At 54.2% G+C, this 21,892-nt stretch overlaps 7 protein-coding genes and 1 non-coding gene across 8 annotated transcripts; 4 read left to right on the forward strand and 4 right to left on the reverse strand.

Moving 5' to 3' along the window:
* Positions 1-2,044, forward strand: ColSpa_09716 (baeyer-Villiger monooxygenase; the record flags this gene model as incomplete). The annotated part of the gene is made up of 4 exons (XM_049275928.1): positions 1-414; positions 483-623; positions 686-1,459; positions 1,559-2,044. 4 exons carry the CDS (start codon positions 1-3, stop codon positions 2,042-2,044), a joined length of 1,815 nt encoding a protein of 604 aa, XP_049131885.1.
* Positions 2,045-4,995: 2,951 nt separating this feature from the next.
* On the forward strand, positions 4,996-8,546 carry ColSpa_09717 (uncharacterized protein; the record flags this gene model as incomplete). Its single annotated transcript, XM_049275929.1, is given in 2 exon segments — positions 4,996-6,714; positions 6,726-8,546. The coding sequence occupies 2 exon segments, from the start codon at positions 4,996-4,998 to the stop codon at positions 8,544-8,546; spliced, it is 3,540 nt and encodes a 1,179-aa protein (XP_049131886.1).
* Positions 8,547-9,092: 546 nt separating this feature from the next.
* Positions 9,093-10,281, reverse strand: ColSpa_09718 (uncharacterized protein; the record flags this gene model as incomplete). Its single annotated transcript, XM_049275930.1, has 2 exons — positions 9,093-9,908; positions 9,958-10,281. 2 exons carry the CDS (start codon positions 10,279-10,281, stop codon positions 9,093-9,095), a joined length of 1,140 nt encoding a protein of 379 aa, XP_049131887.1.
* Positions 10,282-12,370: 2,089 nt separating this feature from the next.
* ColSpa_tRNA_266 lies at positions 12,371-12,467 on the reverse strand. Its single transcript is given in 2 exon segments — positions 12,371-12,419; positions 12,431-12,467. It is a non-coding gene; the product is annotated as a tRNA-Ser (tRNA).
* A 1,454-nt stretch (positions 12,468-13,921) lies between these two features.
* ColSpa_09719 (uncharacterized protein) lies at positions 13,922-14,704 on the reverse strand (the record flags this gene model as incomplete). The annotated part of the gene is made up of 3 exons (XM_049275931.1): positions 13,922-13,927; positions 13,951-14,634; positions 14,684-14,704. The coding sequence occupies 3 exons, from the start codon at positions 14,702-14,704 to the stop codon at positions 13,922-13,924; spliced, it is 711 nt and encodes a 236-aa protein (XP_049131888.1).
* Positions 14,705-15,191: 487 nt separating this feature from the next.
* On the reverse strand, positions 15,192-15,404 carry ColSpa_09720 (uncharacterized protein; the record flags this gene model as incomplete). Its single annotated transcript, XM_049275932.1, has 1 exon — positions 15,192-15,404. The coding sequence occupies one exon, from the start codon at positions 15,402-15,404 to the stop codon at positions 15,192-15,194; it is 213 nt and encodes a 70-aa protein (XP_049131889.1).
* A 1,164-nt stretch (positions 15,405-16,568) lies between these two features.
* On the forward strand, positions 16,569-17,435 carry ColSpa_09721 (uncharacterized protein; the record flags this gene model as incomplete). Its single annotated transcript, XM_049275933.1, has 2 exons — positions 16,569-16,748; positions 17,022-17,435. 2 exons carry the CDS (start codon positions 16,569-16,571, stop codon positions 17,433-17,435), a joined length of 594 nt encoding a protein of 197 aa, XP_049131890.1.
* A 1,014-nt stretch (positions 17,436-18,449) lies between these two features.
* ColSpa_09722 (uncharacterized protein) lies at positions 18,450-18,878 on the forward strand (the record flags this gene model as incomplete). The annotated part of the gene is made up of 2 exons (XM_049275934.1): positions 18,450-18,823; positions 18,851-18,878. The coding sequence occupies 2 exons, from the start codon at positions 18,450-18,452 to the stop codon at positions 18,876-18,878; spliced, it is 402 nt and encodes a 133-aa protein (XP_049131891.1).
* Positions 18,879-21,892: the final 3,014 nt, after the last annotated feature.

The following is a 21,892-nucleotide window of genomic DNA, read 5'->3' on the forward strand; positions in this document are numbered from 1 at the left end:
ATGGCGACGCCTACGCAACAAAAGAAGTTCGCGACCGATCTGACAGACTACGCGTCGCGACGCCAAACCACTGGCCCGTACGCCGACAATCTCGACATCGATGTTCTCATTGTCGGTGGTGGATTTGGCAAGACTACCCTTCAAGTAATCACACATCTAGTTCATACTAACGTAACAATAGGCGGTGTCTTCATGCTCAAGACTCTTCGTGAGATGGGTCTGCGGGCCGTCGTTTACGAGGCCGGTACTTCTCTTGGGGGCACCTGGAGATGGAATCGATACCCTGGCGCTCGAGTCGACTCGGAGGTTCCGGAGTACGAGTTCTCATGGCCCGAAGTCTTCAAAGACTGGACATGGTCAACCAACTACCCCAACTTTCAGGAGCTTCGGGCGTACTTTGACCATGTCGACAGGGTGAGTTCAGTTGCCTTATTCCCTGCAGAATATGACATCTTAGATATGACTGACATCACGTCTTGCAGGTTCTAAACATTTCAAAAGACTGCTCCTTCGAGACAGTCGTCGTCGGCGCCCGATTCCAGCCCGCCGAAGGGAAATGGCACGTGAAGACTGCCGATGGTCGCTTGGCCAAGAGCAGGTACTTCGTTGTCGCTGCTGGTTTTGTGAGTTAAGGCTTCGAAGTTAGGCTTATAGTCTACAGAAACTGACCCGGGCACGTAAACAGGCTTCAAAACGCTATATTCCAAATTGGCCAGGAATTGAGAAGTTCCGAGGAATAGTCCACCACTCATCATTCTGGCCTGAGGAAGACGTAGACGTACGTGGCAAGAGATGCGCCGTAATCGGTACTGGGGCTTCCGGTGTTCAGATCTCGCAGGAGTGGGGACAAGCCGTTGGAGAACGAGGGGAACTGAAAGTCTTCCAGAGAACCCCGAACCTAGCCGTGCCTATGGGCAAGCGACCCCTTACACAGCAGGAGCAGAACATTGGCAAGGTGTGGTACCCACGTCTGTTCCAGCTCCGCGAGAAGTGCTTCGGTGGATTCTTCTACGGAATGGTTGAACGAAACACATTCGATGATTCCCCGGAGGAGCGCGAGGCATTTTATAGGGCTCTTTGGGACCATGGAGGATTCCGGTATTGGCTCGGTAATTACAAAGACATGCTCTTCGACGCGGATGCAAACAGGGAAGCCTATGACTTTTGGTCTCGGAACGTTCGCACTCGAATTGGAGATGCTAAAAAGAGAGACATCCTGGCGCCGACGGTCGATAAGATGCCCCATTTCTTTGGCGTTAAGCGGCCTTGCCTGGAGCAGAATTACTACGAACAATTCAACAAAGCAAACGTGGATGTAGTCGACATCAGCAAGAACGGCATCTCCAGCTTTACCGAGACTGGCATCAAGCTGGAAGATGGCACTCACTACGAGTTTGATGTGGTTGCAATTGCAACTGGGTTTGTAAGGAACCTGATTTTCTTTGTCTCGGCCAACTTTGTGTGAAGAGCTTGAGTACAACAGCCCTTGTTGACTCTGGCTTCATAACCCTAACTACGCAACGTTGCAGATACAGATTGGCTAATTCACGGTTCTTAGGACATCACCACTGGAGGTATGACAAACATGGGTCTGAAGAGCATCTACAACACCAACCTCCAAGACGAGTGGAAAGCCGCTGCAAACACCTACCTTGGCACCACCGTTAGCGGCTACCCTAACATGTTCCATATGTATGGACCACATGGTCCGACTCTCCTTAGCAACGGACCATCGACTGTCGAGGTGCAGGGCCGCTGGATCGCAGACTGCATCCGCAAGATGGAGCGGGAGCACATCAAATACATCAACCCTACCGCCGAAGCGACTAAGGCCTGGAAACAAAGGATCAATGCCCTCAGTGACGCGTCTTTGTTCCCCACTACGCGATCGACGTACATGGGCGGGTCGATGCCTGGCAAAGCATTTGAGCAGGTCAATTTTGCAGGAGGAATTCCTCAGTATGCGAAAGAGATCCGGGAAAAGCTGGATGGTTGGGCCGGGTTTGACATTGTGAAAGACAATCGGGACAGAAGCAGGATCTGAGGCGGGGACTGTTGATTTTAGGGGTTACGTTGCCAGCCATTGGATCGGTTGTACTGGCAAATCAATGACCTAGGCTTCTCATCATCATTAACAAATTGACCTTGATCTCGAATGTTCCATGGATGAAATTGTGCCCGGGTATTCCGTGTCATACAAAGGAGCAAGGCGATGTTACATTATTTCAAGAAGCTGTCTTTGAAATGTCAAAGGCGGAGGTTATGTTCTTGCCTTTTCCTGTTGAAACAAGTTCGTGGACACTCAATAAATTTTCTTGATATTTGCTCAGCCGTGTCATCGCGCCATGATATTTAAAAACTCTACAGATCTCGGTTTCTAAACATAGAATGACCATGTCTCGGTAGAATCCTCTCCGATAAGCTGTGATGTCTGGTTCTTCGGTTACGTTTGGATAGTCCCGACTGAGTTAATCAAAGACTCCTTGAAAGCCAATGTGTAAGCTATGGTCAAGGATGAATGCGATAGCTTGCTCATTACATCCCATGTTTACCACATCATTAAATAGTGAAGAATGGACTCGTTCTTTTAGTGAACAAGACAAACGGATCATATGTACCTGGTATTCACCTGCTTCCACGGAGTCATACAGCTAGCAGCAAAGAAATTAACTGGATTAACCCATTATCATTTGAAGGAAGTTGACCTTACTAAACATAACAAGATCCTTGCCTGCTTGGTGAGACACTGCATAAAGAAGGAGCCGATGGATATCGATGATAGAATGGAAGATGCTCTAGGAATCATTTATCTACTTAACAACTATTTTAGAAAGAAAATTCATCATGGAAACACCAAGTATTGCAGATAACTCGGGTCAGGGACCAGATAACTCGGGTCAGGGACACATTGCTGCTTCTTAGGATTTCTTGCAGGGGGTCCTTCCTCCTTTCCTCGTAGCCCTCAAATTTCTCCAGATGAGAATCCAAGCCAAAGAAAGGTGAAGTCAGGTCACTTTTCTTCCCTCCTCAGCGCCGAAATTGCAGTGCGTTTGTTCCGAACCGAGAAGAGTGGGCGTGTTCACTGCATCTTTCATTCTTACCGAACGAAGACAAATTTCTTTCCCACCTAGGTTAAAGCCCAACCCTTCTCCTTCTTCACCTTACTATCACGAAACAAACAAACGATCGTGGTAACACAGGATCCCTGCATACTCAAGTATTCCCTCTTTTCTTGCTTCACTATTGCTCTCCAAAAAAATTGCCAGCAAGTGCTATCAGTTGTTCTTCAGGCATTTTTCAAGCTCAGCTGCTGACGCGTCAGCGACGAGGATGGCAACCACCTGGCGCATCCGGGGTCACCCTGTTCTCTGGGCAGTGCTCTTGCACCATCTCTTCCTCTTCGGATTTGCGCGTAAGTAGTTCATCACCATTTGGTGGTCGTGGGCAACGATGAGCTAATAGTCCAATTTAGATGCTCAATCAACCTCGACTTCCGTCCGCAAGTGTGGCTGCGAGAGCTTCAGCATCGTTCCGAGTATCCTAAGCAATGGATCTACTTCCGTCTGTCCTTGTGCTTGTGGCAAGGTCACCCTGATCCCGACTACATACACCACCGTCTTCACCATCTACGACCCTGTCACTTCCGATAACCCGATAACAACTGCCAGACTCGATACGTTTTCTAGCGCTTCACAGGTCGTCCCTTCAGGTACCCCAGGTCTCGGGAACATCGTCAGCACCATCTTAGACTCTGTCTCATCTTGGTCCCACTGGTTCTCCCACCCGAACACCACAGTAAGCTCTGGCGAGTCGTTGACTGGTCCCCCAAACCATACAACCACGCCTTCTGGGGTCTTTTGGACTAGGCCTGGTACAGGCACCGATGACAAGATCACCTCGCGAACCTTTGTCTCAAATAACACAACCAAAGGCTTCTTCTCTTCGCCGTTCAGTGGCCAAGACAGTATTCATGGTAACCACACATCGCTCTCTTTGAGCGTTCCCATGTCGTCTGTTCTCTCACGGCCCTTTGTCTCATCTTCAACAACGCTCGCGGGACCTACAACTTTCCCTTCACTTACTTCCCCAACTCCCTCTGCCACTCCCTCCGCATCGAATACCTTGCCATCCCAGACGAACTCGACAGTCATTGTTACCAGCACTCAGAATATAGCCAGCGAGTCCTCATCAACCGGCTTGCTGCCTACAAGCTCTGCTGTTACTGCTGTCACTGCGATTATTCCTTTTGGTGGCATCATCACTGTCGAGCCTCTTACGGCAACCTCAGCGGAGACTGATGGAAGTTACAGGACCACCAGTGTGACCTGGCTCTCGATAGACATTCATACAACTATAAACGTCAGCGGCCAGGTTATTGCCAGCGGAATTCCTGCCTGGAGATGCATCTCGCTAGATCTTTGCAATCTGGTGTGTCTTGTTCCTGACGAGGCCTGTCTGCCTGCTCCATATTCCAACCCTAACGGATATCCCTGGCCTGCGAAGCCCAAAGTGCCACCCTCCCCTGAGAATGGCCTCATTAATTCTACGTCCACTACGCAACATTCGATGTCGATGAGTGATCCCGCTGCTGCTCACACTACTACCAAGGTAGGCGAGGGCGGGGGCAGTGATAACGGCGGTGATGAAGGCGATGGTGACGACGGAGATGGAAATGGGGACGACGATGGGGATGGAGGTGATGATGATGACGAAGGCGATGATGATGGGGACAGCGGTGGCGATGGTTCAAACGACGACGATGACGGTAATTCAGACAACAATGATGGCGAAGATGATGGCGAAGATGATGGAGAAGATGATGGAGAAGATGATGGAGAAGATGATAGAGAAGATGATGGAGAAGGCGGCGATAAGGGTAATGATGGCCCTGAGGACGATGACGATGATAGCGATCACGCCAACGACGACGACGATGACGACTCGTTTCTCGACGGCCTCAGAATCGACTTTGGTACCGACATACTCAGCAGAGCTATGCGTGATATCTTCGGCTGGGGCATGAGCCCCGCCCTCGGTTCCAATCTACCAGCCGGCGATATCGGGGGCGGAGGAGGCGGCAGTGGTGAAACGGAGTCCGAAGAACCCAAAGAGTCCCTCACTACGTCGACATCAACTTCATCTTCCAGCTCGACCTCGTCTTGCACCGTCACTTACACCGTCGCCCCCCACTGCACTCAGCCATGTGTCGTCTCGCAGATCAAAAGCCTCGGCACAAGCAGCTACATCACCAGCTGCGCAACCGCAACCTGCCGGACCACGCAGATGTGCACCAGCATCGACACAACCACAACAACCACCTTCACCACCAAGAGGCATGAGCGCACCGCGGCTTGTATGCCCAAGAAATGCCCCGCTTGTCAACAGAACACACCTCAGGCTTCTTCCAAGGAACTCGAAGCTCGCCAAAGCTTCTGGGATGAGCTCATTCTGCAAGAGACCATCACGGAGCCTGAGACATGGGCAGGGGGCGAGTACGAATGGTGGGAAAAGATGCGTCGCGTTGCAAAAACTTATGGCCCGGGCCTTCACATTGACAGTAAGTACCGCATGGATTCCTCATCCTCTTGGACACCGTTCGGCAATGCGCCTCATGGCGGCGGTGCCGGCCCCGTCTGGGGAGGCGCCATAGTTGTGGCCTTCTCTCCTGAGGGCGTATACGCCAATCACTTGTGGGAGATTCCTAACTTCAGCATCCCCCTGGACGAGGAGGAATACTTCAACGTCGATGGTGGTTACAGTGAAGATTACTACTTCCGGCAAAACATCGAAATGTTCCCCCAGCAAGGGTCCGTGGCCTTCCCCTTCCAGGAGCAGTATCCAGCCCTCGCACCCATGGTCGACGCCAGCGGGCCCCTGCATGCCAAAGACTTCCAGTTCTTCCGGACGATTGTATTCGTCTCCACTCACCCCAATGGGGAGATGTTCTATAAGCGTGACAACAGAAGAATCATTGACATTCTCTCCAACAAAATCAAGAAGCGTATCACGATCTATGGATACCAGCCTCGCTACGACTTGGGCAAGGATTTCGATTACGACTTCGGCAGAGCGACGCCTCCGCCAAGAATCCGCGCGTCGAATCCCTGGGACGGTCTTTTCAGTTGGTTGTACACGCCAAAGGGCCCTACCGGCCAGAGAGAACTTGTGGTGCGCTACGAGAAGAACATTATCCATCGTGAAGCTTGGTGTGGCAGTGGACGCGCCATCCCCGATGCCCCACCGTCCAACTTCGATCTTCGGCCAAAGGCAGACGGCCGTCTCGCTACTATCCGGCCTAGACAAGAAGATGCCGCCTGCGGGAGGTTCATCCTCTGCGGTCTCGGCAGTCCGGAAGCCCTCTGCGGCGATTACCGCAAGTACCCGCCTCCGTCCCTTACGGGTCAACTGCCGAAACGCCAGCTCCCCCCTTCCAGTGGTCCGACACAGGCCGAGAGAGAACTCTCGACGGACATCATGATCGATCCGAAAGATGCTATCGGTGGCGAGATATGGTGGTGGAATCGCATGCGGAACACAGTGAGCGAGCGTGGAGCCGGTTTCGGCGGCCATCCTGACAAACCCGAGCAATGGTCCACCAGCACCTTAGTCACCTTGAATCAAGAAGTTGACGGCACCGTGACCAACCGTCCTCGGTTTGGCGGCTCCGGTCCCATTTGGGGCTGTATGGCGATCATCGTCGCATCACCCGAGGCCGTCTGGACCAGCCACGTCTGGGAGATGCCCTCTCATGGCCGACCGCCTTCGAGCAATGGAGCCAAATCTTCCCTCGGCCGACGGTGGAGTACTTCAGGGAGGAGTTTCTTGACTTCCTCGACAACGGTAACATAAAGGGCACCTTCAAGCAGCCTTATGAGAACAGATTCCCAGGCAGCAACCCCGGACTAAAGGACATGTTCATGGAGAACGGCGCCTTCAACGTCAAGGAGAAAGAGTTTGTCTGGGTGGGTATCGTCACGCGATCCTACAAAAATCTTAACATGCCTCGCGTGCAGTACGACTGGCAGATACAGCAGGTGTATGAGAAGTTCATTGCCTGGGGTGTCGATTCGGAGAACATCAATGTAAAGGCTTGTCCAGCTCGCTGGGACTTCATCGTTGGCGGATCACAGATTCAGCCTCATTGGGGTATTCTCAGCTGGCAGTATCACCCCGAGCACAGAGAGGGCAATCACGCTGAGAAGAAAATCCGCGTTCGCTTTGAAAAGGAGCTTCTCTTTGAGAAGTCCTGGTGTGGTTCCGGCACGAAGATCGCGGAACCTGAAGGCGAGGCACATGTGCGTCGCAGACAGGAGGATATCGAGGCTTGCAAGATGGTCATCAGTTCCAAGGAATCCGCTTCGACCACCAGAGTATCGACGGCCTTGCCTGAACCTACCCAGGCTTGCACCAATGATACTGAGTGTGGTTCTCTCTCTTGTCCCGAGAACCGCATCAGTGTTTGTTACCATGACTTCTGTCACTGTGTCATCCTCGCAAATCCAAGCAACACCGAGGTCCTTACTGGTACAATCTACGCTACTCCCACGACCACTCTTGACGCTTCACAAACCCCCACGTTCCCCGTCTCGTGGCTTCTTCCGAACGTGACTTCGACTGTCCCGTCATTGGACATATCTTCGGCATTGAGCAGTTCAATGACAAGTGCCTCCTTGACGAGCACCATGGTAAGCATATCTTCGACAATAGCCCTCACGAGCAACCTCACAGCTACATCTTCGGGCATTTCATCTATACTCTCGTCTATGGCTACCCTCACTCTCTCAGCTTGGAACCCCGAGGAATCCGCTCGGAACACCTGCACCATCAAGGAAGACTGCTCAGCTCTTAAGTGCTCTGACGATCAGTATCCGTACTGCCGTGTTCAAGATGGCACCAATCCCGGCTGCCACTGCTTTGACAAGCCCAGAAAGCTCCTCGACGCCTGCTCTACAGCCGATGACTGCGCGAATATCGACTGTGAAGCTCGCCACATCCCAACCTGCCGCCCTGTTGTCTACTCCCCAGACATAACGCCCATCTGCCTCTGCGATGCAGATATAATCTCCCCTGGCACAACCTGTCTTGTGGATACCCACTGCGACGGTCTCCCCTGCGATGTCGCCAACCAGCGCGGCTTCTGCAAGTCCAACGCCTGCCAGTGCGACTTCTTCATCTCCGAGGGCGTCGGCTGCAGCACGCACTACGACTGCTCGCCCATCCGATGCTCCGAGGCCAAACCACACAAGACATGCTCTATATCCAGTAACACGTGCGAATGCTCCGCTTCAGCACCCGCGCCGCGCCGTGCCGAGGGCGACCAGTGCTCGACCGATGCCGACTGCACCACGATCGGCTGCACCGACTTTGAGGTCAGTGTATGCGAAGCCAACGTTTGCAGGTGCCGCGCGTGGAAGTGCGGCTCCGATAAGGACTGCGACTCGAGCGACAAGACGTGTGACTACGACAAGAATCTGCGCTGCGTGCGGGGCAAGCTGCCCAAGTGCGTCCATGGATGCCAGAGCTTCTGGTGCGGCAAGGAGTGTTAGTGTGCGGCTTGGTAGATGGAGGATGACTGTCTCTAAGCTGGAGCTTATCTAGTAGTTGTTCCGAGAGGGTCTAGGACCACGCACTTAGAAAAGTTACATCACGAGAACTCGCTCTCGAGCAGCTAGAGACTTTAGAATAAGAACAAGACGTTTCTTAACGAAAGCACGCTTACATGAAAATGCGGCTTTGGTCTGAGAAGAAGCATCATATGGGCGTAAGATTAACTGTCAATCATTCAGTGATATGGTCAAAAGAGCGAAAGCTAAGGTTCTCCTGGCTGTACAAGCCTCTCTAACCTGAACCTCGTCTACGCCCAAATACAAAAAGAAGCAGCTTGGCCTCAAAACAACACGGTAGTCATATCATATTAAGTCGTCATTACTATCGAAGTCGTGGCCCGGAAACATCCCAATGCAGGGGAGACAACCCTCCCTATTTACAAATCCCAAAACGCCATCCCGTCTCAGTCGTAAGCCATGACCCGCCACTGTCCTCTCATGGCTGTCAATGATACCGGTCCAAGGAACTAAGCAAAACCAAGCTGCTCAGGGGTTCAGCCCAGAGCTCGCCGCGCTCTCTCCTACCTGCAGCTCTTCGTCGGGTACGCCGACCGCAACGCTGCTGGCAACGCTCATCGCAGTCAAAGACCGTTCTCGCTCGCCTCCGGGTCGTCTAGGACCAGCAATGCCAGCTGCACCAGTCGTCACACCCACGCTGGTAGCCGTTCCAGTCGCGGCACTGCTTGTACTCTCGCTTCTCTCTCGCCCGGCGGTCTTCTCCCGGACAAGCTTCTCCAGGTCTCGTATTCTTTGCTTGAGCGCTTCATTCTCCTTCTTGGCGTTCTCTAACTCTTGGCGGTGCAGCGCTGTCTCCTCGTACCTCGATGTAGTAGGCATAAGGCCAGGTGACAGCTGCGACTCGCTACCTCCTGGAGTAAGGGCGACCGACGTGCTTCCTGTCTGATGCTGTGGCAGGCGCTGCTGCTGGAAGTATGTCAAGCCGCTTACAGTCGGGTCCAGATAGTGCTGTGACGGCGCAGGTGACGAGGACAGGCTGTGGCGCGAGGCGACGCTGTCTTGGCGAGCGGGATTTGTAGGTCTAGGCACAGGTACGGAAGCGGTGGACGCAGCAGCTGAGCCGGCGACAGCAGTCTGGCTTCGGGTGCTAGCATTCGAGGCGGTCCGATGGTGTCGTCGGGAGCTGTTAGATGGAACGGAGGGGGTGGAGAATGCAGCGCCAGAGAGGAGGTGAGTGTCGGGCGCCTCGGGCACATTCGAAGCTGATGTCGACGAGGCATTCGAGACGACCGAGGCGTTCTGGGCTGTGCGGAGGAGCTGGAGCTCTCGTGTAAGACGGTTCACCTGTGCATGGTTAGGTCTTTGGCATTTGGGTCCATATCGCAGCACATACCACTGCCTCTTGCTCCTTCTCGAGCTGCATGTGGAGATCGGATGCCGTGATGGGTCGCGGGTGACGTATGGGGCCCGGGCCGGACACAGATGGCTCGGGTACGGCCGGCGGTGATGTGAGTGTTGCCGGGGCCATTGGCGGAGACCCAACGGAGGTACTGGAGGGGTTGGGGTGGTTGACAGTGTTCTGGTTCGAGGGAAGGATGTTGAGCGAGGATTCGGACGATTGCGCCGGAAGCGGAGGAGGTGGCATCTGGTGTGATGAAGTGCGTCGAGAAACGCTTTGCGGATGTGGTGATGCGGGAACAGAGTTGAGGTCAGGCATTGTGGGCAAATGAGTCGGTGAAGAGGTATACGTGAGGGCGGTGCTGGTTTCAGGAGGTTGATGCGAAAACGAAGCTTTTGCTTCTGTATGGGACTGTCTGACGATGGTGGTGTTATTATCAGACGCGTGTTTTTGTTTGTTGGTCACGGTCACCACGCCACGAGTCGCCCAATCTGAGCAATAGGACTGTTTGTTTGTCTGGATTGCTTGGTTTGAAGCTCCGTCATGCTTCATGCGTGGTTCCCCCACTGCGAGCCCGAGGCAAGTTCCAGCCACAACCCCGCCTCTGCCACACCACAGCCACTCGAGCTGCTTATCGATAACTTTATCTTATCATAGCTCATCCACCCGGGTGGATTAGTCCTCCGCTCCGTGGCATGACCTCTTCCGATCTATGTCATTGGGTCTGTGGACTCCATAGCACGTGATGCTTCCATTTCCCAACCAGAATCACATCCAACGACGGCCCCCAATCTAAATCACTACTTTCGATCCGACGTCGTATTGCCGTGGTACAAACTCTATACTACTCGGGCAGGCAGTGTCACGCAATCGTCCACCGCAGACAGCCCTACAGACCGATTCCATCATCCAAAGGCTCGAATACCACCCCGACGCCACCCTCATTTGAGCTTACATAGACTTGACCGACGATGAGCATCAGCAACGACGCATAAATACGGACCCTCTCCGGGTTCCAATGAGTCGCGAATCGCCAGAATTTGCCGGCTTACACCCATTGGAGGCAGCTGCCAACTTCACTCAATCGTTACCTGCCGGGCGAGATGGCTCTGTGGGGTGGGATTCTGTCATCTGGCTGCAATAACGGCATCACCCTTACTGTTATTGTGGACGAAACACGGAGATACGTGGGCAACGGAACCATCTCACCGTTTTACAATGCAGATCATCCGCCGTTTCGCCAAACGTGGTTACAAACCTGGCGTCGGCGCCACACGGCTCCCCGCTACTTCTCCGCTCCTGACGTCGCATGGGCCACCAAGTGTGCGACACCCCTTGCACCCCTTCCACCCCTTCCACGCCCTGGGCAATAACCATCCAAAGATGCTCTATCGAATCACGGTCGACGTTTGCCGGCGCTTTTGCTCCGGGCGTCTCGGGTCTGCCACGCGGCCCCCTGTCGACGACGAGAGCTCTCTGCGCAATTTCACTCACGTCGCTCATTATCCGCTTCGAGAGACCTCCGTTGGTCAGAGCTCCAGAAGGGATCTCGATCCGACCGTGCTGGTTGTCGTTCTCCTTCCGTCACACTGTTCGACGATGGCAGCTCTGTGATACGGCGCACACAGCACTAAAATAAGTCGGTCAACTGTAGCACAATCCCATTGTTCTGGCACGGCCGTCTAGCTCGGTCAGACGTCGTCCGAACAGACTCGAGTTTAAGCTGCACCCACCCGACAACCATCGTCTTACGCTTTGTCCAGCTTGGCTCGATAACAAGGTCAAATATGATCGATCCCGCGGGTGCTACGCCGCGACGGCGACGTGCGGTACGGAACACGACTCAAATTTATGGAGCAGAGTCTGCTTCCGCTCTGGACAGCAGTGGGTCACCCCTTGTTTTCCCACTTCGTCTTCCGTTCCACTGGGGGGTGGCCTGCGATCGTCCCGTTGTCAACATCGTGAGGAACGCAGAAAAAACAGGTTTCCCCCCTGCACCTGCAGCCGCTCGATGGACACCGGATGAGGCTGAAATGTTTCACCATTGGACCTCGACCGCATAAGCACTTCACCTTTACTGCATTGTGATGCTGCACTCGGCCGACTCGGGCGGGTTCCTGTATCCATTATGATGCCGGTCCGCACACATCGGGTACAAGCACCGCGATTATACTGGGGGCCTCATCAGCCACATTTCCAGCCCATCGTCAGTGATTGGAGCCGAGCGCATCCAAGACGGGGATTGGCTTGGCGGCGTTTAGGACCGACATGACACGAGTTTTGCCAAAATACAGCTCGCCGGTGGCATGCAAACCGTCAATTTCACGAGACTGAGCCAAACGGACTAAAAGATGTAGCATTTGAAACGGGCTAACTCGCCCAAGTGAAGAGTAAAAAGTAACAGTCACGACAGAGATGAGATGAGATTTGAACTCATGCGGCCGAAGCCATGTGATTGCGATCGAAGTTCGAGTCACACCCATTAACCACTCTGGCACTCTGCCTTATCGAAGCGGAAGCCGAGTTTCTCACGATGGACCCTCGCTCGGGCCGACGAGGACTTCACACAGTGGATCGATGGTAAATCTCATTCGGCACCTAAAATTACACTGGGCAGTAGATCGGATCCGCCGCTAAAGCCTGACAAAATTGGACTCGCTGTGGACTCGTTCAACACACCACGCAAACAAATTCCTACCCAGTCCAAAAACACCGTCTTTGAGGGAGAAAGCGAACTCGTTGAAGACCGTCTGTTGCTTCTCTTTAGAATTGACAAAGGAAACTCGTTACACAATAAATCCTGCTGCGCCTTTGCAAGGCAAATGTTTTTTCGCCGTTATGCCGTGGAAATTTGGTATAGTTGGAACATTTCGATCATGAATTTGATGCTGATTGAAGGACTCGGGAAACCTTGGCGAAAAAAAGGCTGGTCGACAGGTGGACTCTCACATCTCCTCTCTAATCCATGTCCCTATGCAGTTAGCCTTTTGAACAATGAGGTAAAACGTTTCTTTACAACGAGTATGACACAAGGAGAACACCCGGAGCGTAGGACGGCCCTTTGAAGTCCGGGGACGACGGCATTGTGTCGTCACAATGACAGTGGAAGGTCAATCCCAGCGATTAAAAAAAAAGGTCACCGTTGCAATTGGCCTCCACAAACCGTTCGCTTGGGTCCGGCTGACACGCTCAAAACGGTCCCACCCCATTCAACGGCCGCGAACTATCGCGCGTGGCAGGGAGGCGGGGGGATGAGCCAGCCTCGACGTAAGAGAGGTGGAGAAGAACAGGTCCACATCTCCGTTTTTAATCTCTCCACCGTACCAGATCAGAAACGGAAAACTAGACATCAACAACCAGCGCAAAGCTTTTTGCACCTGGCTGACTCGGTCGTTTGCGCGCGTGATGGGCGCCGATAATCAGTGACGCCGGCATCCCGCTGATCGCATTACATGACAGAGTTCGACAGGAAGGTTGGCAGCGCGATGGGCAGAAAAGGCAGAAAATCCGAATCGCCTCGTAACGCGGAGTCGTCTCCGAGCCATCGAAAGAATCGCTTCGGAAGCGTCTCCGCAGCGAATGAAAGGGAGGTATAAGGCATGAAAGACCAAACCAAACCAAAACCAAGAGAAGGCGAAAGCGAAGTAAAGAAGGAGAGTGGAACACTTACAGCAAAGCTAGCGTCAAGTCACCGTGGATCCTGGCCTTGAGAGTAATCTCAATATCAAGGTTCAGATCGAGCCTCAGCTTCAGCGGGTTCTTGCCGCCCGCGTCGCCGCCGCCCTGCATCTGTTGTTGTTGCTGCTGCTGCATTTGCATCTGCTGTTGCTGCTGCATCTGTTGCTGCTGTCGTGTCATCTGGCCGTTTTGTGTGGTGTAGTTGCCGTCATCCTCCTCGTCCTCCTCGGAGTCGTAATCCTCATCCTCGTCGTAGTCTTCATCATCCTCGTCTTGCGAGTCACCGCTGTACTCGTCGTCGTCATAGACTTCACCGTCTTCACCCTCCTCGTCGTCGTCGTCGTAGTACTCGCCCTCGACGTCCTCTTCCTGGTCGCCGTCGAGCTTGGAGGGTTCTTGGTCCTTGGTCTGGTCTGCCGCCGACGGCTTCTTCTCATTGTCGAGGGTGGACGACCCGGGCTCCGCTTCGTCCTCGACGCCGGCCTGGTTTGATGACTCTTGCTTCTTGTCGGGCTCTTGGCCGGGCGTCTTTTGCTCTTGGGTCTTCTTCTTCTTCTGCTCCTCTTCGAGCTTCTTCTTCTTCTTCTGATCCTCGGTCAAGTTTTGCTCGTCCGCGGGCTTTTGTTCGTCTTGGGGCTTGTCCTGCTGGACATCTTGGGGGTTCACGTCCTCCCCAGGCTTCTTCTCGTCTTGTGATGATTGTTCTTGGGGCTTGTCTTCCGATTGTTCCTCGGGCTTGTCCCCGTCGCCGCCCACAGGGCCTCCCTCCGCCTTCTTCTCGTCGGCGCCGGACTGCTCATCCGCGGGGTTGCCAAACTCGCCGACAGGCGTCGTGCCTTCGGGCTTCTGCTCATCCGACTTTAGCTCTTCAGGCTTCTGGTCTTCAGGCTTCTGCTCCTCGGGCTGCTGGTCTTCTGGCTTCTGCTGCTGCTCCTCAGGCTTACTACTGTTGCCGGGCTGCTGGTTTCCGGCGGCACCTTGGCCTTGGCCCTTCTGCTGATAATTAATACCAATGCCAATCCTTACGCGCCAGAGAGCTTACCTTGTTCTTGTTCCTGGCCATTGTGTCGTCCATAAATGTGGTGGGGGTAACGTGTATGTGTTTGTTTGTTCAAGCTCCCCTTCAGTCTTCAGCGGGAACTAGCAGGCAATTCAATATGTGGACAAGTGTTTGGGTATAACGTGTAAGATGAGGTTCACGATGTTTCTTCTACAGTGTTCGAGTAAGGGAAAACCAAAAATGGAAAAATAAAGAGATCGTTCAATAGGGGAGGAAAGGAGGTTATGGTACAGGCCGGCCCTGACAGTTAAATCAGATCTTGTCCACGAGCTGTGCAAAGCCATGCATTCATTACCTCACACCTCATACTCACACCCCTCCAAAAGCAAACAGGAAAGGCGGTCCAGCAAGGCTGAACTAGAACCGGGACCCCTTTGTGACGCAATAGGGTGTGAATGTGTGGGCAAGACCACTTGTCACCTGAGGAGGGGGGAGACAAGAAAGGACGGGGGACCGGGTAAAGAGTTGGTAGCGAGAAGGGGGATGCCGCCTACGATTCTGGAGCAAACGGGGCCTTGGAATGGCCTAGACCTGGGGCCCGCGATACCTCGATGCCAGAGCGGGAACCAAGGCAAGCCTGGAGAGACACAGGCGAGTCCTCTTCCAGACTAGACCCGCGCTGTGATATCACTTCCGATACAGGTTTTGGACGAGGGGGCACAAGCAGGATTTCCTGTCCGAACTCCTCCAGAGGCGTCGCCATGTTGGCTTAGACAGGTAGAAGTCGAGGTGTGTGTGTGTGGTGTGCTCCCTCGATCGACAGGGTCCCCAGAGACAAGCAAGAAGGACCGGGGTGGTTTCAACCGGCGGTGCGCATAAGGCTAGATAGTCCTGCAAAGAGAGAACTAGAGAAGAGGAATCAGCATGACGTCAACGGGCTGGGGGACTACAGGAGGCTTGAGTGGCTGGTATCAGAGACGCGGACGATTGTACCGGTATGCTTATTGCCAGAGAGAAGAGCTGTTGGAAGCTTACCCCGGTCGCAAGGGGGGGACAGCTCGCGACCAATCGACCACTTACACGCAGAGACAACAAGATAATGATGAGATGTAGTCAAAGCAGACTAGACTAGACTGCAACGGTGAAATATGACGTCGAAAAGTTTACGGATGCGAGAGAAGGGGGGGTGTGTGCATACGGAATAGAAATGCGAGATCCATCGACTCCAGATGTCTCCAGCGGAACAACGAACGGTCTGGACAATGCACACACTGTGGGACTCGGGTGGTGGGCTGACCTCACCCCAGAGTCTCCTGACAGGGGTGCTCCCGAAACGGACATCTCGATCCTCCTTCGTCGTTAGACTCCCGATTTCTGGTCTACCCCTTGACACCGCACACACTGACTGCGCTGCACTGCACTGCACACTGGCCGCTGGGCCGCCCGCCGCAGAAAAAGAAAAACATAAGGACAGCAAGGAGATTTTGAAATATGATGGCCACGGCTTTCCCACGGACCGACAGGCCCCATCCCCCCGTAGAAACCTGTTTCTTTTGGATCTTCCCTCCACCGTTCTCCCAAGTGACAGCTTTCCAACCCCTCTCGAGACGCAAGTGACATATTGGAATACTCTGGCGAAAGGGCGCCTCGCCTGCCTCGCAACACAACGTCGCAGACCCGGTGCGGGTTCCACTTCACGCGGTTGGGATACACGGATCCCTCCTCTGAACTTGACACTCCCGAGTCCCGAACGGCACGAACAAGCACGCGTTCAAGAGGACTACAGGCAGTCTCACTCGAGATTAGTCCGGGTTTCCGCTCGATATACCGAACCTCTCCCACCACTTTTAACCTTTTGGGTCACTTGACCTCTTCTCACCGAAAATCATCCCCTTCCCTCATTTGGGCCCCCCCCAGAATCCGAAACATGGTCATCGGCCTGCTGGCAATCGCCGCCATCCCTACAGTCATTGGCACGGGACAGGCCGTAAGCGCGCAGAAGAAACAGAACGCCGCAGCAAAGGAGCAGGCCAAGTTCAGCCTCACGACTGTGCTGGACATTGACGGGAAAGAGGAGGAGTGCCCCATCGTCCTCGTCGACAACAAGGTAAGCCAAATCCACCTCAGGCCTTCATCCCCCATCCCTTAGCTTTGCGATCAACCCTCGTTACTGCAGTCTATGCAGCCGTTTCTGCAAATCACCTCCTTTTCCCTGATTTTCTCCTTTCCCCTTGCCAGACACGTTCCCCTTTCCGGCGGCTGGCACACCCACCTCGCCAACCTCGCCGTGCGTCGAGACTTGCACTAGCACACTCCAAAACCATGCAGCACATCCCCGTTTGCCGGTACACTAACACGCTCTCGCCCACGCAACCTACAGCTCTGGATAAATCACAGCTTAGCACCAGTCCCGGCGCACAAGTTCTCGGGGTACTATTTTAACTATCCTTCTGAGGAGCAGTACCGCGGCCTGGTATCGACGATATCAGAGGACCCACCAATGCTCAACTGGATCTACGTCGATGCCGACACCAGGGCGATGCGCCACGGGGGCCGCAAGGACACCGTCGGCCACGTCATAGGGCCGTGGGGCTGGACGGAGGACGAGAAGTATCTCTCGTTACGAGGCAGCGGCGTTGGCTTCGTGGCCGTGCTAGAGGAAGACGGCAGGTGGGCCGTATACTGGGATCCGGACGGCAGGCTGCGGGAAGGCTACGACGAGGACGATTGTGTAGAGATATCCCTCAAGAGACAGATGGCGCTAGGTATCGAGAGCGGCTATGTTAGAGGTTAGGCGGGCGACGAGGGAGATCGACCGAGGCAGAGAGGTGAGAGGGGGGTGTGTTTGCCATGGAATAATCTGGGGGAGTCGAGGAGTCTCGGAGCTTCTGGAGGAGCGTGCGAATTAGGACGACCATGCACACATGGTCCCGAGGCGTTTCTGGAAAGCTTTGCATGGATTCGAATTTAGAAGTTGGCATCTGTAACCAACCCCGTGAGCCCGTACATCGTCAGTGCATAGCATTTGGACAAGCTTGTGAGCTCAAACTGACTTACACGAAGCTTGTTTGATGGCAGGAAGTAGAGTAATGGTGCGTCATGCTTGCATTGGCGGCGCCAGTGACTCTCAAGTCAACCGTGGCGTGGGCATCCAGTGCCCATGATTGGGTACGAGTGTGCGTGTGGTTGAAAGCCGGATGGAGACAAGGATGTTTGACACCATTCGCACATATTCTTTTTCTTTTCTTTTTTCTTTGGGGACGCGGTCTGGGGTGGATGCTGTCTGGTCGGTGACCGCGCATCCTCCTTCGGCGGCGCAGGTAGATCGGGGCCACATCGAGAGCATGAGACACGTCTAACGCCCCGGCGGGCCCCAGTGTATCCGCCCCCCCCCCCCCCCCCCCCCCCCCTCCGCACGCCGCTTGGCCCTCTTCAACGTCATTTCGGTCCAGAACATCTCGAGACTCGAGTGGTGTGACGCAAATGCTCAGAGGGGGTGCGCGAGAGATGGGAAAACCTGGGTCTTCCCAGGGTCCAACATGATCTCATCAGCCGAGAGAGGGTGTAAGCTTTTCATCCTGTTTTGACCCCCCCTTTCCAGATACTGTCCGGAATCACTTATATGTTGCCGTCCTCATCCAGCGTTACGGAACTAAAACAGACTTTTGAGAGAAACACTTCAAACTTACCGGTAGAATCAAAAGCCCTTAATATCACTCCCTTATTTCCTCTTCACCTCGACAGGAAAGCTCATTAGCCCATCTTTGAACTTCCCATAGAGTTGCAGTCGCCAACAAATTCGATCAAAATGGCATCCCCCCGCGAGAGAAACAACACCAAGTACGCCTCCGATGACGAGACCTCGGAAGCACCCAGCGAGCAGCAGCAGGAGAAGCCCCAGCGCCGCCAGAACCGCAGCAAGAGCAAGCAAATGCAGAAGCGCCAGCAGGGTCAGCAGGGCGGCGGTGGTCCCCTCGGCGGCCTCACTGGCGGCCTTACTGATGGCGGTGTCACCAACGGTGTCCAGAACACACTAGGCAACGTCGCCGGTGGTGCTTTGGGACAACAAGGCGGCGGTGGCAGTGATAAGAGCGACACATTGCGGTTGCGTCTGGATCTTAACCTCGATATCGAGATTACGCTGAAGGCGCGTATTCACGGTGATCTGGAGTTGGCTCTCTTGTAAGTACCCCCCCAATTTCCTCCCAGTTGGGCCCTCTCCGTCTCTTCCGACTAGACACCCGTTCTGTCTTCTTTTCTTACTCGCAGACAAGGACGGGCTAGTTAGGCCAAGTTCATAATGGGCTAATGGGCTTCTCCTCGTCTTTTAATCAGGAACTGAGAGACGTTTTCCCAGGGACAAATCTTAAAACGATATCCATTCGTTCGGGTCGGGTTTTTTTATACGGAGTCGCGGAAATATTTAGTGGGCGAATTGTTTTTCGACACAGTTTGCTGGAATTTGCGGGTTTTTTTTCTTTTGTTGTCCACGATCATCCTACCGTAATGAGAAACGGATCAGGTTCGACAAGGGACGGTGCGGAGTTGGCGGACGGATGGGTTATCGGTATCCATCTGCCGCGTGTATTATGAAAGATTTGTGCATCGACATCATGAGATACGGACGCTATTTCGGGAAATCTTGCGGGTATCTTCTTCGACGTTAGCCAAAGCATTCTAAACAATTTTACGAATGATACTTGATCAAAGACAAAGTCACATGTCCTCCCGCTTTGCAGTGATCATGCTTCCCCGCAGTGGGTGGTACGGAAGCAACGCATCGGCTACCGCACCACTTCACCGCAGATCTGTCAACAGCATCAGTGAGTGTCGTTATTTTCAGGATCACCATCAATGCCCTAAGCCGCCGCTAACTTCCAAGTCGACGTGGAGTAGCGTTTCAAAGTTAGGCCAGGCCATAGGTATCTGTAGTGTCATGACACCCGCCGTCAACCACGCGAAGAGAGACGGGCCACTGGTAGGCTAAGCAGAAACGGTGACTGACGGCCGCTCGTAGTGCCATTTTGCCAGCCTCTGTCTGTTTCACGCTGTGAACGGGGGCGCCGTTGATCGTAAATGACGGGGCAAATCTCTGCATGCGACGGTGGGGTCGAGTCCACCCTCCCAGGTGGACGGCTAGGTATGTACGACAAAGTCCGCTGTCCATTCCTCCCAAAGGCTAGTGCCGTCGGGAGCCAAAAGGCGACGTGGGAGGGCAGGCCGACGGAGTGGCTGGAAAGGCACCTCGCTCAACTTGGGAATTGACAGTGTCTGAGACTACTGCAGGAAAGTCTTGCTGTGCCTTGCTTTCCGTGCGCCTCTTCTCTCCTAAGCTTAGCCTAGCGTTAGCCTCTTTTGGTGTGTCAAACGGTCAACCCACCCCAAGACTCGAGACAACGCATTCAAGATTCAGAGACGCTGACGGGATCATGCTAGAATCCTGACTTCATTCGTGGCGTCCAAGAGACTCACCAAGAACCCAAGGGAAGAAAACCAAATCCCGATACGCAACCTTGGGTAGCCTTGCCAGCGGCCGGCAAGAAGCCGGCAGCAAGTCAAGCCACAGGGCGTCCTCACCGTTCCTTGCCCGTCCAATGTCAGCGTGTCGAAGCCGACCCATGACGCCAAGCAACTCGGCCAAGCACACTTGGTGTGAGTGAGTGGTCCTTGGGTGCCCGCCCGCCGCCAAATGTAACGGTGGAACGGCCCCTCCTTTGCACGCCCCACAACCAATGCGACGGCGATGTCACCCCAAATGAAAAGACGGATCCACAGTACCGTCTCGACTCTTGAGGCGGGGAACGGTCTAAAACGCTAGGTGTGCAAAGAAACCGTGGCTGAACGGAGAACTCTTACGTCGCATCCCGGCATGCTGGGTGGGGGCATCAGCCACTCACAACCAGCTGCGTCCAACCTCGTCTCGTTCGCTTGAAAATGTCTGTAGAGTGATCTTCACCATTGGCCACTCTTCGTCGTCAAGCCACCAGCCCACAACGTTTTCCCGCCGATCCTACTGCTGCCGTCTCATTTCTCACGGTCTGGACTCTGATGGACTTTGCACCTACCTCGTGCAGCTCATTGCCATCTCGGGACCCATCGAGATCATCATTGCGAAGCCATGTCGGTTGTGGCGTTGGGGTGGACACTGCGGCCCTGCCCTCGGCATACTCGAGACGTCTCTGAAGTCCAGGTGAAGCTGTTCGGGCATGACGGCCAGCCCGAACATCTGATGAAGTTAATCTCTCTCCCCTGATGAGCCATCTCTGAACTCAGTTTGTCTCGGTGTATGTCTGTGTCTGGCTTTGTCTAGGGCCTTCTCCAGAGTCTGTGGTGGTCGGTAGGCTCGAAACTTCGTGGTCGAATGGTCGATTGAGGCCATCACGCGGCTCACTTCTCTTGACTGAGCACTGAAGCAACTGTCAGCTGTGCTCACCGTGCTCTTGGACGAAGACTTGACGGCTAGCCGTGCGTTCCGTCTGTACAGTAGCTTAGGCGCCAACCGAGCCCAGTCAGCAACACGGCCGCTCGCACAGTCGTTCGTGTTTCGACGGAAAACAGGCTTTTCCAGACTCGTCGGTCCTTTTGCCTCCAATCTCAGCGCTGTCCCAGCGCCATCTTCGGAGTCTTGCCTCGTTCCATTCTGCCATCTTCACCACCCGCCAAAAATCCCTCCCTCTCTTTGCTTCAAGGCATCCCAGGTATTCCGAAGTACCTTGTGGAGACCTTTGCGTGTATCTGCATCCTTGGTGGAGTCCACAGATCTCAGCTCGACCGGTCGTTGACCCCATTATCCTTGCACAGCGACCACCACCCGACAAGGTCCCAAGGTGAACCGTCGCCCCGTTCGCCAGTTCTGGAACCCCCAAAAAGCTGCCCCAGTTTCCATTGTGGCAGAAGCTCAGACAACCCACACTTGGTCATCTCGCTGAGTTGACGTCACAGCAACTGGCCCAACCCCCCTTCTGCCTTGCAGACCTTGCAGACCTTCTGCAGACTTGCTGCCTGCGTCGCCCAACAACCAGAAAAGCTCCGTCCGCGAGTGTATCGATCAAGGGGTGCACCAAGAGAACAGCACGCAACGGGACAGTCTGTCTCCTTCTCGCAACCGCCCAAACCCCCGAAGTAAGGCGATCCTCAGGTGGGTGCCCGCTCCTCATTCCTCCTCCCGGCTGGTCTTCCTCGCCATGCTTTGCCCTTCCCCCCCTTCGCCTTGACGGCAAGGCCCAGCTGACGCGGAATGTTCTTCTCCCA

This window comes from Colletotrichum spaethianum (genome assembly GCF_022836535.1).
Source record: "Colletotrichum spaethianum MAFF 239500 DNA, contig30, whole genome shotgun sequence".
NCBI classification, from domain to species: domain Eukaryota; kingdom Fungi; phylum Ascomycota; class Sordariomycetes; order Glomerellales; family Glomerellaceae; genus Colletotrichum; species Colletotrichum spaethianum.